Source organism: Micropterus salmoides, unplaced genomic scaffold, assembly GCF_014851395.1.
Source record: "Micropterus salmoides isolate LMB-PRFRI ecotype aquatic unplaced genomic scaffold, ASM1485139v1 Ms_hic_scaffold_1, whole genome shotgun sequence".
In the NCBI taxonomy this organism is placed as follows: Eukaryota; Metazoa; Chordata; class Actinopteri; order Centrarchiformes; family Centrarchidae; genus Micropterus; species Micropterus salmoides.
This window is the reverse complement of record NW_024040040.1, coordinates 18,048,259-18,065,047: the sequence shown is the minus strand read 5'-3', so window position 1 is coordinate 18,065,047 and position 16,789 is coordinate 18,048,259. Positions and strand designations below refer to the sequence as shown.

Below are 16,789 nucleotides of genomic sequence, written 5' to 3'. Positions count from 1 at the left end.
GTGTTTGAACTTATATTAATCAATTCCAGTAGTACTTACAATCATTCTCCAGAGTGTTCTCTTTCAGAGAAGCCCAAAACCATGCATTTACTCCAAATGGTTCAAGAACTACATTCAATTTACTTTGGATATGCCTTGAATAGGTGTTTTGCATGAATTTTACAGGACTGTTAGGCCTCCCCAGCAAGCAATAGCTGTTATTTCACCGTCTAGGTTTACTAACGTTAAAAAGACCTGATTTAGTCCGGCTATGTGTAACCCACTTCTAGCCGCAATAACTTTACATGTGGTTACATGCCGTTTTTGCCAAAATAACTTGCAATGTGTATGATATTCCATCATGTAAGCAAGGTCTACAGTGATTACAAAGTTTTTTTTGATTCATTTCTTGCACATGATTTACGTGCAGCCTGTGCGTAGACACGATTTAGCTCGTAGACAGACCGGCTATTTGTAGCCCATGTTTAGTCAAAAAAGTCAAAAATGATTAAAAGTGGATTTTTGCCCTGGCAGCATGTGAGATGGTTGATATCCCATTATTCTTGCAATGTCAATAATATCTACACAATATTAAGTGTCATTAAATTGACATGGTCTATCTGTAGCCACGATTTAGCTCTTATTTGGACAGGCTGCGTGTAGTCTGTTTTTAGCCCACCCGGCGAAATAGAGGCAATCAGTGGTCTAATATCAACAGCTTGGCTGTAGCCCTGTTTCAGACCAAATTGGTTACATGTAGTTTTCACCCATGCAGCTGTTGAGGTGCATGATATTATATCATCAAATGCAAGTAAACGTTTGAAACATTTAAATTATTTTTATTTTCGCTGTAACGTTCCCTGCATTAACTTTCATTTTAATTTAAAACAAGATGTAATTACTATTTTCAACCGCTTGATGGCAGCTGTAGCCCTACTGACACATGACTACTGGCAACGCAAGACTTGAAAGTTAGTATACATCAGTTGCCAGATCTCGCGATAAACACATCCGCCATTTTTAAACGAGGGATACGTTACGATTTTGGCCTTTCAGTGAGCAACCGCAAGAGTTTACTGCAAACACTGGAAGCGAAAAGACATTTACTTTGGTCTTATAAGTATCTGTGTCTTTGTTTGACATGTCTTCATTATTTATCTAAATTATATGTTAACGTGTAGGAACCGGGACATTTCAGCAGGTAACAGTGTAGAGTAAGGCACGTTGTGGTTAGCTTAACATGCTGCATGCAAGTGTAACTTAACGTTACTCCACCCACAGGTTTCCTCGTGCCCTTACAAACTCTATATTATCTGAATTCAGAAGGGGTGAACATAAAACATGTGCAACCTTACCTATTATAATTTGTAATGAAACCACACATATTACTCACTAGATCATTATGATATGAAAATGAGTTTTTGAGACTTGATGAGGTTTTGACACTAAATATTTATTGCAAATTCTCCAGCACACAGTCAGCAAAGACAACAATAAATATTCAGAACAGAACACTTACATTCACCGCGCATAGCTCTCTCAAAAGAATAAAGGCAACTTTCTCTATTTGGTTGTTCTAATGCAACATAGCTAAAACATGTGTCCTGTTCAAGTATCTTTATATTTTCCATAGAGATAAATGGTTCAGTAATAAATACTTTTAAAAAGAAAAAAACATTAAATGATTTTTTTTTTAACCTTCATTAGAATGATAATTAGAAATATACTGTATGTTTTCATTTAAAATCATTTGATGATAGCAGTCATGTCTTGTGGCAAAACAGTCAACATATTCAAATTATAATGTTTACTTATATTCATATTCTTACATATTCAACAGTTATGGATCCCATTTATCCGAGAGACTGGTGCCAACTGAGAGACCCATCTGATGCTCTTGCTGCATCAAGTAGCAGCTTATATGAAGATCTAGATTTGGATGTAGCCAACCGGTTTATCATTATTTATGTTTTTATTACCGCATGTTGTTAAAATTGTTTGTATTTTCATATATATATGAAGTGTTTTGTATTTATAATATTTTATCAATAATTCCTTTATATATTCATCATGTTGTATTATCTTAAGTTGTCTATGTTGTAATCCTTTTTCTTAATAAAATCTCTATATTTAATTTGTTTGGACGGATTACCATTTGTGAGAACCAACCAACCAAAACAATCCATTAGCCACTATTCTGTTGTCTATTAGAGGTAGATATGTAGTCATTTAAAAGCTGTGTATTTGGTCTATTCTTGGGCTATGGTCTATTAACTTTTCACTGACAGCCCAAATTCAGCCCTGTTTTAGCCGAGATGTCTGGGCTCTGTTTAGACGTCTATTAGACATCTTTTAACGGTGAAATTGCTTGCTGGGTCCTGGCCCTAACCCTAAACCAGTGGTCGGCAATAGGCGGCCCGCGGGCAAGCAATCTGACAGCAAACCAGATATTATTGCTGACAAATAAATTGATAGTGGCTGGTGCTGAAATAGATCTCAGTCATGACAGCAACAGTTACTCACATAATCACTTGCTCTTAAGTGACTGTGCCTACAAAATATATGCGAGTGAACATTTTTTGCAGCAGTTTACTGAGAGCTTTTACTTTGAAAAGTTCTGAAGAACATTCAAAAGAGTCTCTTGCTTGCTTGACACACCTCTGAAAAAGCCGTCAGTAAACGTGTGATTGGATTCCCCTGAATTTCCTCAGAGAAATGAAAATAAGAGTCCATAGGATTTTGAATGTGGATCACATGCCGGGACGCACACACACACTGCAGCATGCTTTATTGTGAGCATGTGCAAAAGTGTCCTTATAATCAATTTGTTTAACAAGGGAGAAAAAAAAGTCTGCAGGTTATTGGGATCGATCACACAACTCTCCCAACAGGAGTCCCGCACTCTACCAACTGATGTGCATATGAGTATCCAAGGGTTTGAAACAATTTGACTAAGTTCTGGCCCGCCATGTAACGGCTTGAAAAAAAACTGGCCCAATGCCAGACTTCTTTGCTGACCCCTGCCCTAAACCATATAATTAGTTTGAAGCATGACATGATGAAATCACAGGTTTTTAACTATTTCAGGGAGACAGTGTGAATGTGCACCCTCCTTGCTGCAACAGTTGTTCATGTACTCCACAATAGGGTGGTGTATTTAAGCTTCAACGCTGTGCTCTCTTTTCCTCTGGTAAGCTGCTGCTACACCGCTCACCTGAAAGCTCTGTTTCAGTTCCTATTGCATTCCATAAGCCCCGCCTCCACCAACCATCCACCTGTAGATTGAGTTTAAGTTCCCTGCAGGGAGTTTATTATCGTCACTCCTCATTCTCTGCTGTGCTGAACTTGGTGCATGTTTGCTGGGAGTGAGGAGTCACTCTGTATTGACTGAACCCATCTCGGCACATCAATGTAAGTTGTTGACATTATTAGAACTGCTGTAGTAAGCTTCAGGTTGACTCCCTAAAGACATAATTGGACATTTAACACCAGACTGGGAAGTTGGGCATTGGAGGAGGTTCAGGAGGAGGTTTTTACCTGCTATGTTTTTACAGTGAGAGGCGTCTTTTCCCCAGTTATTTTCTATAGGCATTAAGCGTTTTGGACGTTGCTCAGTTAGCCAGGGTTAGCTGATACTGGCCTACAGAACACAGTGTCAGCTAGTGGAAGTGAACCCTAACATCAAAGAACGGTGCATAGGGCAGTAGACACGGCCCTGGGGGACTATCGCCATTCCATTAGATATCATTTTGCTGTCTTTCCAGACGTGCCACAGCCACTAATGGAGAATAACCCAAAGCCCTCTGGGACTTCTTGTTAAAGGATTTAAACAAAAAACACCAACGGCTGCACAGTGCTGACAGCACAACACTGATAAAACCGAGCATGTACATGGCATTACAATGACTTCTGGGTGCAAGAGTGTACAAAATACGGAAAACTGGAAATAAAGAGATGAGAAAATAAACAGTAGAGTCAGACATGGCATTCCATTGTGTGTCTGCATGTCAATGAGTGTCACCTTTTTTTAACGAGATGTTGTTGCTGCTGCTCTGTTCTTCAGAAGAGGCACTGCTCAACAACAGACTGCAGGTTTGTTGTGGTTCTTTTGGCTGGGCGGTATTTTCTCCAGGTGACAACGCAACTGAGAGGACTCAGGGATATGCAACAGATATGATTCCCAACCTAGCCTGGCATGAAAGTTCATGTCTAAGTTCACGTCTGTGCAGATCCATGGGTTGCATTGCATTACATAACATTGGAGTGTATTTTGTTTTCAAAAGACAACGCCGGTGCTGTGGTGTTTCAACACAAAAAAAGCTGGGATTAAGATGAAAGAAAAAAAAAAAAGAAAAACTTTATTTCACAAGCAGAATGAAGGGCTCGCTCGCTTTGCACATCCACGACTGCAGCATTTTCTGGGGTAGCAAAGCAGCGTTTGAAGCTGGGAGATATGTTTTAATCATTTGGCGCCTTAATGATGACACTGAATTTATTATTAATGGGTCCCATCCCTCTACTCTTCCTCACAACAGGCTGGAATGAGAGTGGGTATTAGCATTAGCCACTTTTGCATTTGATCTTTCTGTAATTACACCACTTTTTGGAGATCACACCACAAGCTTTATGTTAAATAAAGAGGCCTTGGAAGTAGTTTTTTTCTATACAAATTCCAAACACAATTACGATGCCCCTCCCATTTCTTTTTTCATGGATAGAATCTGGTATTTTTTTCAAACCATGACATTAAATATAAAGCCAGATTCTTCTTATGTGCCAATTTGAGCTGAACGTGATGGAAGGAAGCATGGATGCATCAGTCTTCATGTGAACTGAAGTGCTGTAGAATTCTCCTTTTAGGTGTGTGCCCCTTTTTCAAATAAGCAGAGGGTATAATATCTTTGATGTGCTGGATCTTTATACTCTCCACTGAGGGGATTTACTGTACAGATCAAATTCAGCCTTTATGACACTTCTGAAACTAACACTTAAATAATTCTCAGGTGAGAAATGAACTTGCATTTCTGATTCTCATCAAATGAAATGTCTACTTTTATTAACAATTAGTGCAGCTAAATAAAAGCCACATTTTTTCTGTGTCTATCTAAAGGATTATGCCTTGACACTGTTGTAAATATCAGTGTGATCTGGTCACAGTTCTATTGATTTCCTCCCATCATCACTTTGCAAAGCTCCTCAATCATGAAGAAAAATCTCCATTTATTTTGCAGATTAGCCGAGCAGTGAGGAACTGCTTCTGAACCGGTCAATCAATAGCCATGCTCTAAAAATGAAGATGCACAGGGGGTTAATTATCATGAAATCTATTTATCAATCATCTCAGCTGCAACTGCTGTTGGTAATTTGGACTAAATGCATTCAAAATGCTCACAAAAATGCTGCAGTTAGCGAGACAGTAGCCGTAAATTATTAGCTTTAAATTAGGGGATGTTTGGGTTGTTGCCAGGTTGAGAAGCCGTGGCAGTGTCACTACAGTCCCACTGAGCCTTAAGGAAGGCTAAACAGGTGAGAAAGGCAGAGAAATGTTATAGAGAGAAAGAAAGGGGGATGGCAGAACTGGTGCTTTGCTTTCTGCACACGAGTGTGTTGGTGGGGGGGTATTGCTGCCAGATGGGAAGTTGGAGTCAGGGCTCTCTTTGGGGCACACTGAGCCATTTGGCCCATATCCAAATGGGCAATTTTAAAGGGTAGAAAAAATGTCCACAGAAAAAATATATAAATAAAAGCTCACAAACAAGGCCCTGCGACGGACTGGCAATATGTCCAGGGTGTACCCGCCTTTTCGCCCAATGTCAGCTAGGATAGGCTCCAGCCCCCCGCGACCCTGTATGCAGGATAAGCCATTGACGATGGATGGATGGATGGATGGCTCACAAACAAAGCAAACCTTAAGCAAGGGAAGAAGGGGAATCTGGATGTCAAAACCATTTCATAAACGCCACCAGCTCTGAGAGTCTTATGGTGGTTATTATCACCACTGCAGCTCAGCATGTGGTAATTAGCACAGCAGTGACTAGCGAGGCAAGTTATATGCACACTGCTCGTGTGGCCGTCGAAGCGTGTGTTGTGTATGTGGGAAATAGGTTATTTAGGCTTACAAGGTGCTGCAGAAGCATCGTAGGGTGAAGCTGAACAAGTCAATATCAGAGGAGTTTCTTTAACACAGACTACTATAACCCCTTCTACTATAAAGACCGCACAGCTGTATGCATACGCACTCCACAGCCAAATTGAATTCCATGCTTTCTGTGGACTCCCTCTGTGTAGTGAATCCACGGAGGGATAAAGCAGAAGTGAAGCTGCTTTAATGTATTGTGTGCAGTGGGAAATGCTGAATATATTCTCACTTGCGCACATACACCCCCCTTAGACATGGTGGTAGCCTGCAAAACGAAGTAAATTTCATCATACAGGAATATAAGCAAATGTGCATAGCTTCCTTATCATCGTTAGGAAGGGAGAATTATCTGCTGACCTAATTGTGAGCTTATTTAAAAGAGAATTCACTGTATATTCTTTTTCGTCCCGGGCAGAGGAGTGGAGGGAATCAGTAGAAACAGTACTCCTCCATATGCATGGTTGGATCTGGCTTAATTGCGGTGTTGGGGTACGCTGGGATCAGATGGTGTGGTCTAAAGGCTTGCGATGTGAGGCACCCATCCTGAGTATGTGCTTCAACAGAAGATGTGTGGAGTGCCAGGCAGGCAGGGGGCAGGTGGAAAGCCTTAATCACAGTGGTGAAGAACAGGTAAATTCTGAGGAACAACACAGAAGTTTCACGAAAATAAGAGAAAGTCGAAGATGTAGATTATGCATTGTGGGTATAAATAATGCAAGGACATCTTAACTGCACCCAGAAAGGATTATATGAAGATACCTTGTGAATTTTTTTCCACTGTGCCTTTCCAGTTACATTAAGAAAAACATCCTAATCTTTCACATTTGCTGTAGGTTGGCTGGACTTCAGCTGGTTGGTCATTACATAAGGCAGAAAACAGCGCACAAACATTGGTGAACTAACAAAATGATTGCCTCTTTCCTGGAAGGTTATGGGGGACACTGATCATGAAACACTTATGCCTCAGGGGAAACAAAATACCTGGTAGTAGGGTGAGCACACTCAAGCTGTTACTCATGAACTAAAAGGAAAGAAAGAAGTAAAATAAAACACTACCTAGCCAATAAGGGTGACATTCTGCACATACTTTGTATGATCCTTTCAGTCCAAGTTATTTGTAGTCTTGTAACAGTCTTTGGTTTGCAGAAAGAAAGCATTCTTTGAGGTATTACAGGAAGACACGAGAGAAAGTCATGACACCATGGTAGAAGGAAACAACAATCGAAAAACAGAAAAGAGCAACATGAGTTTCCTATCACGAGTCAGACAGGGATAAAGGTCCACTTAGGCCTTCCTTTCTGCACAGGGATGGTCAAAAATGGAAGGCGCCCAACTGCTTTGCCAACTTAGGGTGTCAGCATGCCCTTAAAACTCTCAGGAGTCCTTTATCACCGTGTTCAGACTCCATAATATGCTGCTTATACCACTAAATCTGTCATGTGCTTTAATATGGATCACTGTTTGATCCCCCACCATCAATCACGAAAACAATTTGGCAAAGTCAATGGCATAAAGGCCCAGGATGAATTTCTGCTGTTCAGTGTTCTCAACACTGATGGGTTTTCTCATCAATATATGGGCTTCCAACATTTCCTTGAGCTTGTTGAACATTTCCTGAATTTGTGCTCCACCTCCAAAAAGTTACAAAAGGTTGGTTCAGGACTGCAAGACACACACTCAAATTAATTTGGCTCCTCTGCGAAACATCTGAGAAAGAATTGCCTGCAGTAGGAAAGCAGGACGGATGTAGGATAAATTGCAATACCCACAGGAGAGCGGTGAAAGCAGGCAGATCGATGCCAGAGAAGAAGCCTTGGGCAAAATACAACAAAGGGGGATACAGCAGAGGCGTCCTGGTGGCTTGGCAGTTTAGGGCACATACCATGTGGTCGGTCCATGGTGGGAGCACAATTTTATATCCTTTCCTTGTTTTATGCTCTGGCACTATTCCTCTATATAATCATGCCAAAAAATGAGCCTTAAAGGTGATGCATGTAGCAGGTTTTTTTACATTTTTAAATAATAATAGGCTAAAAATGTACTTCCGCTACCTTGGTATGAACAAACTGTCTGGGGGATTGGCAGCTTCTTGTGCATTTGTCTCTGTTCTTTGGCTGTACTATACAGGACATACGTGTTGGACATGCTTTTTTCCACTGGCCATTGCGAGATGCTCTAAAAGAATTAGTGCCATTCGTGCTGGAAGAACAGTTTTCCTGTTTTTCTGCCACAGTGGAATCCAGCAAATTCCCTTCAAAAATCCGGCAACATGACAGACTTGAAAAGGGCGTCAAGTTGTCTTCTTCATTGTCTTGTCTACAAGTAGTTAACAAACATGTCCAATGTGGCAAGTTTGTAAATGTGCATGGTGTAGGGATATTACATGACACTAAGTAAAAAAGATGCTCAGCATACTTTCTTTTCCTACAAGTCTGATGCTTTTTCCGTTATTCACTCAACATGTTTAATATAATGTTAAATAGGATCAAATATTTAGTCTATCTCCAATGTGCTGACATTGTCCTCATACATGTACAGCCTTGGACACTGAACTTTTTTTTGGAACGCTTGGGTTTTGTTCCTAACCTTCATCCCACATCACAGCCAGTCTCTGTTTACCATCACTCCAGACAGCACGGCATCAGATGGAAGAAAAATAAATGGTGTAAAAGAAAAAAGAGTGACCCTAAGTCTAAGCTCCGCTGCTTCTCCACAGATCGTATGTGACAGTTGTCCCATAGCCAGTGATTCTCCTACGAGGGCTTGTGTCTCTCTCCAGGAGCGAAAAAAAGCAACACCTGACTCATAACGCGCTGAAAAAGAGTGCAGGCTCACTGCCATTGGAGCTCAATATGTGAGAATTACATGTATGATTTATTCAACTAATGAGAAAATTGGCTAAAAGAGAGAGAAGTAAGAGGAGATACAATTCAGAAGGAAGACAGTGAAGCAGGTACTTTAAAAGATAATTTTAAAGCCTGTAACAGAAGATAGTGTTTGCTTCTATTATTTGACTGGAGTCGGGAGGTCACCAAAATGGCAAAGATGAACAGATGCCAAGGTCACGACTCAAAGGTCTTATGCCAAGATAAAATTAATGCAGACAAAAGCTGCCCTTTACAAATGCAACCCACTTTAGCTTATGCCCTCTCACATGACAAAACAGAACATCTGTTACATAACATAACACATTCATCAAAAAAACTTACTCCATGAAAGGAGCATATTTTCAAGTGTGTAAACACAAATGTAATTAACGGGAAAATAGGACTTTTCACAGACATTTGATCCCTCTGTATAGCAACCCAGGCGATTAATTTGCCAGGGTAGCAGATACGCAGCTTCAAAAGTTGAGTTCCAATTTTGAGACTTAATTAAAAAAGCCCCTATTAAATCTGTATATGAGGGTGTAAAAACAAGTCAGACACAAGCATTTATAGTGCAGGGAATGGCAACATACTTTGCAGAGTGCTGAAAAATGTATAACAAATTCACAAAAAGATGCTATAATAATTCATTTGCTGACAGGGTTTCTATTGCAAAAAATGGTCTCCAAATGATTATAAAATATTTGTGATTTGGTGGTGTTCTGATGCTTTACCTCCTAATATTGGAAGTGAAACAAAAGTGCAAGAGTTTTACACTGACATGTTCATTATGCAGCATAGCATTAAATATGCCAACACTCGTGTGATCATCCTGACCTGTGAGGTTGCGCAGGCCCAGCTGCCTCAGGCCGTAGTACCCATCCCGCCTGTAGTTGAGGAAGATAGCCAGAGAGTAGCGACCCTCGTACAGTTTGGTGCCTCGGATGATCCGTAGGTTCTCCAGCGGCAGGTAGTCGAACTGGTTGAGGGCCACCAACACGTAGCCGGTCACTTCTCTGATTGACTGGGTGGGGAAATAGAGAGAGGAGTATGTTTAATATGCAGTGTGAGGCAAGGATTCAATTTGATGGCTTTATATTTTAAAGAGGAAAGACAATTCAGTTTCATAAAAATTTTACGAGTCCTGAACCTCCAAACCAAAATATTATCAAAATGTTATGTTTAGGCAGATGAAACAACTATGGAAAAAGAGATCCCAAGAATTATGTCGATATTGGACAATTCTGTACTCTATAACTGTATTCTTCACGATTCCAGAAAATACTGTACCCTTTAAATAGCAAGTCAGAGATTTTGCATCAATCTTTTCCTAACCTCAACCAATAGTTTTAGTTGCCTAACCCTAACCATACCTTAACTACAATGTATTTGTCATATTCACAATCTTTTCCTAACCTTAACCACTGTACGGTTGTTACCAAGTGCAAATATTCCCAATAAGTAATAAGTAATGAGTAATCCCAATAATAGCAATCCAGAGCTTTGCAGAATCATGGGCGTTCTTGTCTGGTGATAGAGCTGGGAAAAAGAATAAGGTACCGAAAACACAGACTATAACTCCCAGTAGAAAATGATTGTCATATGACTACATTGTTGTGGATGAACGCAAGTGAATACAAAATTCACCACCCTGAAATCCACATCTTTGCCTCCATCTCTTAAATTTCAAAGCTTTCAAACTGCCTTCTTTTTTTTTCTCCATGTCTGCCTCATGGCATCCACTTAAGGCGGTAGTGAATTCCTCTCATTTTCTATGCACTGAGCATGTTATTTGCATTTTGAAATGTCAAGCTCATGAGAAATGTGGACATAGAATCCAAAATGATTAAAATGTCAGCCCAATTGCAGACTGATTACACTTCTCCTCTCATTACAGACTCTCAGCTGTTCTTTAAGGCTTGAAATGCCATGATACTAGCAAATATGACATTCGTAGAGTCAATAAGCAATCACACCTTTAAAAACAATATTTTGTAATCCAAATAGAGTATATTTGTAATTGTATTTGATTGCTTTGACTTTATATCGTATATGTTGAAGGCATCACATGAAAGCTCAGGTGTGATTTAATTCCTCAGAGAGCTAAAACAAAAACAAAAATAAATAGTTTTGCATCAGTTCAAGCTGATAGGCCTTGGCTGAATGCCTGAGTCAGACACATATAATATGTGGAAATACACAGCTAATGTGTGCTGAGTGCCTTGCTGAAGAGCATGGCGGACCTCAACTATCTGCCTCATCGTGCATCAATTGACCTTCTCAAAAGTCACAAAAAAAATCAGGCTGATTACCTCTGTTTTATGCATTTGATGAGGCAAATGAATTCAAGGCAATGTCAGGCTGAAGGATGGGGTCAAGGCGGGCACTTTTTCAAATATTTTTATTATGATTCTCCAGAAAAACTGAGAAAAAAAGACTTTTGGGTTGAAGGTGAACAACAGATAATAGCCAGACAAAAGAAAAAATGTCTCTTACAAACAGCAACATTGCCCGTTTATCAAACTTGTGTGTGTGTGAGTGCCTGTATGTGTGTGTCTTCTAAAACACTTTTTCCCTTGTTAACAACTTGTACTACTCCATCTCTGTGGCCATGCAATATTCATCCCAGTCACTTCAACAGCAGTCTCAGCTTACTTATACACACATACACACACAGAAAAACTCACAAACACACATAAACAGCTGTTAAATGCCACGCTAACACATTTTACAGACCACCGCTGACAAGCCTAATTAGAACACTACATTTAAAAGTGGGGGGAGAAAAAGGAAACAGATCTGCTTGTGAGATTCAACACTAACTTGTACAATGGTGTTTGCAGCAGTTGGCAGGCATATATTATTTATTTTCCTTTTTGGGGAATCTATCCCTCTTTTTCTTTCTTAGTATTTTTTTTCAAACTGTAGCACAGTGTCAACAGGCACTTGTTTTCATGTTCACTTGTTTCAGAGGCATCACCAAGAGGGCGTAAAACATGCTCCGATTCATATAATCTACCCATATAGCTTCCAGCTTCCACTATACAGGTGCCAAGAACAACACGTAGGAGTTACTAACGCAGCAATAAGGATATGATCCCTCACCGGCTTCCCACCACTTAACATAATAGAACTGGCTTTAATATATTTTTATTTGAATTGTATGAAATATCATACATTAGCTCAAAGCAGCACCAAGCAACACTGACATGCCTCAAACTCTCAATGATCATTAAAAAGTAACCTCTCATTTCAGGGCATTTTAAATACCCAGTAGCAGGGCATGATGGTAAAAGGTCGGAAAGCAACGGGCATCTACAGAGACATCCTAATGACCAGAGACAGGCCAGATGATTGGTTAGGAGGGAGGGAGGAAATGAGTAATGCGAGGTTTGATTGGCTGTTGACCCCTGGGGGACGCTAGTGGAGACTGACAGTCGGGACCCCGCATGAGGAGTGCCTGCATTTCAGGATAATAGCAGGTAACTAAGACTGGCTTCTATTATGAGCGCCCAGCAAACATGCACACCTGCCAAGTAGGCCTATTGTAGCAGGAACACAATAGGAAGGAAACAGACAGTGGATGTGCTTATTAGCAAGATTACAAAGTGTCAATCACCTGAAGAGAGAAAGAATAAAGTAGCAGTAGAATTCATTTCAGCGGAGGCTTTGATTAGCATACTTATTGCAAATTTCTATTGTGAGGTACTCCACTGCCTGTCAAAAACTCATTGGTGGAATCATTTTCTGTCAAATATATTTCGTATTTTTTTGTTTGTTAGAAAGCCAGCAAGTTGTGAAACTTATGCAACTCAGCCTCTAAAAACAAAGCACACAGAACAGGCTTTCTTTCTGCGTTGATCCAGCCCTGTGGTTGGAAGTCGTGCCGTCTCATAACTTTGACCCTACCGTGACCCCGTGTTTACTGTTGCGTTGCCTCATGAGCTTGCCCGGCTATCATTAACTCCGCTGTAACCCCCAGGTGCCAGCCAGGGGCGCTATGACTGGGAACGGGGGAGGCTGCTCCGCAACCCGACCCAGCTGTAGGCGTGCACTCGGCTGCTGGCAGACTCCACAGTGCTTCCACTGTGCCCCCTTCTCCCTGCCAGCCTCCGGGACCCGCTGGCAAAGCCAAAGAAAAACTGTTTCCCTGTTGCTTAGCAACCGCAGGAAGGCCTTCCAGCGGAAGCGAGGGAGAGCAAAGAGGGAGAGAGCAGGCTGAAGAAAGAAAAAAAAACAGACTTAGAAAGGATTTTTTGTTGTAATTTACCTAATTCAATTAAAGGATTACTCTGCCCTTCCTCAGTAATTTTCTTTCACTTTGACACTATTTAATATCCTTCCGTTGCTATAAATGAATGAGTTTTTTTTCTGAAAGCTTTTTAGATCAATATTTATCTGCATTCCTCTGTGCTGGAGGAGGGAGGAAGCAGGGATACATGAGGAGGGAGGCCCGGAGGGAAGTAACCACAAGCACCTGCATTTCCCCTCCCGCCGCATTTACTGCGCTCAGTTTCAGAAACATAAACACAGAAAGTTAAGGATGCTACTAGGAGAAGCTGCCTTGTGGGTGACGTGCTCAGACTTAACAAGGTGGGTGGTGGGCAGAGAAACTGATGTTGTTTTCCCCTTGTATTTTCCCAAAAAATATACACTTAACAACGTGAGTGGGAGGGCTAATTTGTGCCAACGAGGTGCATGAACTCTAGACTGCTTACACACCTCATTCCCTTCATCCTTCCCGGAAATGAAGCTTAGCTTGTGACATTAGAGCTGAGTGATTAATGTCGCCTTGAAAGGGAAAAAGCGCTAAAATCTTTACAGGCCAGGTCATTACTTTAGATACCACTTTTACTGATTCTTTTGATTTCAGCTTGTTTTTCTGTTGTTATTTCTCTGTTAAACAATTACACATTTACACAATCTCAACACACACACACACACACACACACACACACACAGGCCTCAGATATTTCCGATAACCCCCACCTACGCATAAAAAAACACTGCCACGAGGCACAGACAAGACTTAGTCGACATGGGTCAACTACCCATGATGCATTGCAAGTTTAACGTTTCCTCTAGCGCTTTTCTCCATCAATCGCAGGCAATTAGTGGCCTAGTGCGAAGCGCTCAGTCAAAGAGAATCCTATGAGGCCTCGACATGCTTGTTTCCGCTCTTCTTTCAGTTTACCTCTGGGCGAAATGTGAATTTCAAATGTTGGTAAATTGCTCTTTGCATCTCCAGGATACGTTGCATTGAGGCCGAGGCAGGGGAGCCAAAGGTGCTTTATCTACTCCACACTACATAATCATGATAGAAGGCGGCTGTGCTGTCTTGGAAACACAAACTGCTTGATATGATGCTGCGAGTTGCTGTGCTCAGGCACCTGTGACCCCTCAAAATATGTGGAAAATGGTTCTCGCAGTGTGAGACTTACTCTCATGGCACTACATAGTAAGTCTAATATGGAAGGAGGAGTAGTTGTATTCAAGCCTGCACTGAAATAAACTAACAATTTTCTTGCAGAATAAACAGTTTTATCAGTTAATATATCAAGATTTGCTTTGCTGGTGCGCACAGTCGACTGTTTCCTGTTATAATTCAGCAACTGTTTGTAAAAAGACAGCAGAAGCATTAAGGGTGAAGACTGAAGCCAGATTAAAGATAAAAAAAATACAAAATGACTGTTGGCTCACCAGCATTCAGCTTCTAATTCAACTCAAATATGACTTAACAGACACTTATGTAAGCTAATTTACCAAACTGCATGATGTTTTTAGGCTAATAGCCTGTATGTCTACTATAATTTTTTCATTCAACTTACTTTGCAGATACTCAGGGAACCATGCCAACACAGCCAATAGATTTGCATACAAATTTCTTTAGTTTCAGTCTTCCCAAGAATTGCCTTTGGGCTTCACCACAGATTTAGAGAAAAATGCTGCATTAGACAATTTAAGAGGAAGAATTTAAGAGAGATTTGAATTAAAAACATTCTCGCTGTACACTCTTCATCTAGAGAAACGTATATTACATGTCTTATTGAACTCAGTTCTTCACCTTTTAAGTTATTATTGATTTATCAGTGTGTAACCGGCATTTAACTGTTGTAGCTGGGTCAAGGTGAAGGAAATTTTAACTACTTTATATAATGTAGTGTTAAATTGTTTAATCCTTTGGTTTCTAACCAAGGAGTCTGGCCCCCTCCAAAGGTTCACAAGAAAAATCAGATGGGTTTTGAGATGATTAATTAGGTTGGATGGAAGTTCTGCTACACAAAATAGTATTCATTTTTTGAGTATTTTGGAATATTGGATCATTTTACCGCTTTCGGCCTTGGTCAGTTTCTTAAATGAAACCATTTGTGAAGTTTAAAGGTGCAATCTTTTTGGTGCAACTGCTTATAGATATTTTTAAGGGGTCACACGCCAAAAAGGCTGGGGACCACTGGTTTCATCTTTGACAGTAAATTGTTTTTTACAAACTTATTATATCTTTCCTTAAGTAATCTGAAAAGTCATTATACAGCTGTCAAATGAATGTAGAGGGGTAAAAAGCTAAATATTTCCCTATCAAATGAATGAAGTAAAACAGTATAAAATGGAACTTAAGTACAGCACAAGTTACCTTCCACCTATGTTATCCATTATCCTCAAGCTGTAAAAAGTACAGATGACTAAAAACTGAAGGAAAAACCTATGTGAAGAACTATCATGAATGCAGATACATATATGATATAAGGGTCACCGAGAGTGCTCTCCACCATCATCATCAAAAGATTAAACAAGGGAACATCTTTTGGAGCGAGACTTAGAGAATCAAGGACAAGAAGCACTGAAACTCAAAACCTTGCACTGATTGAATTTGTCACCCATCCGTATGTCTCCCAATCATAAACTAAATAACTTATGTTGAGATTTGTAGTTTGTTTTGATCCAACATTTCATCATTTGTAGATGCTACTGAGGCCTCCATCCAAGGGGGACTTTTTAATCTACTCTGGTCTCCCCCTCTGATGGCTCTCTCGCTTTCATCAGGCTAAGCTGATTTGGATAGAGTCTTAAACAACATGGCGTGAAGCAGCTGGATCGCAGAAAACCCACGGCTTTATTATCTCAAAATAATGAGATATTTAAGTCACGCACATGAGAAAACAAAGCTTGATACCTTGAGATAACAATGTAATTCAATTGTTATCTCAGGATAGCAGACATGAGCACTACAAACTGAGTTGCTGTCTCAAGATAATGAGATAGTTAGGACATGATCATGTGAAAACAGTTTGGCATCTCGAGATAATGACACAATTAAGTTGTTATCTTAAGATAACAGGACTAAATAGTAGGAGCTGCTCTATACAATGCAAATATTACACAACCAGAATAAAAATGGCACCACAAAGTAAAAATGACAATGAATATACAACAATCTAGAAGAACACAAGAAGAGAGAAGTTTAGGGTTAGGAGGTACATTGTAGCGAAGCATTTGTAGAAAGCACACAATGATAAGGGGAAGGGAAGTGGAGCACGGAGGAGATATATTTCAAAGCATAATTAATAGTGCACCTGTTCCTGTCATCTGGAGGAGTGAGAGTGTAAATGAGTTAGATGGCATGAGAAGGAGCGATAGGAGGAGAAAGGATTCGGTGAAGGTGGAAGAAAAGAAGGGAAGGCTGGGGGAGGGATAGGTGGAGCGAGTAGAAGGTACGGCAAAGTGCAAAAGGAGAGGAGGAAGGGGGAAAAAGGCATCATGCAGGGAAAAAAAACATAATGACACCATTATAAAATACAAGAGATGG

General features: G+C 40.3%; 1 protein-coding gene across 3 annotated transcripts in view; it reads right to left on the bottom strand.

The window, feature by feature from the left end:
• LOC119904608 (receptor tyrosine-protein kinase erbB-4-like) overlaps positions 1-16,789 on the bottom strand; it is a 287,263-nt gene that overhangs the window by 99,017 nt on the left and 171,457 nt on the right. For all 3 annotated transcript variants that reach the window (XM_038721419.1, XM_038721427.1, XM_038721434.1), the window contains exon 3: positions 9,823-10,009. In XM_038721419.1, coding sequence (XP_038577347.1) covers positions 9,823-10,009 — 187 coding nt within the window. The remainder of the gene's footprint in view (positions 1-9,822; positions 10,010-16,789) is intronic.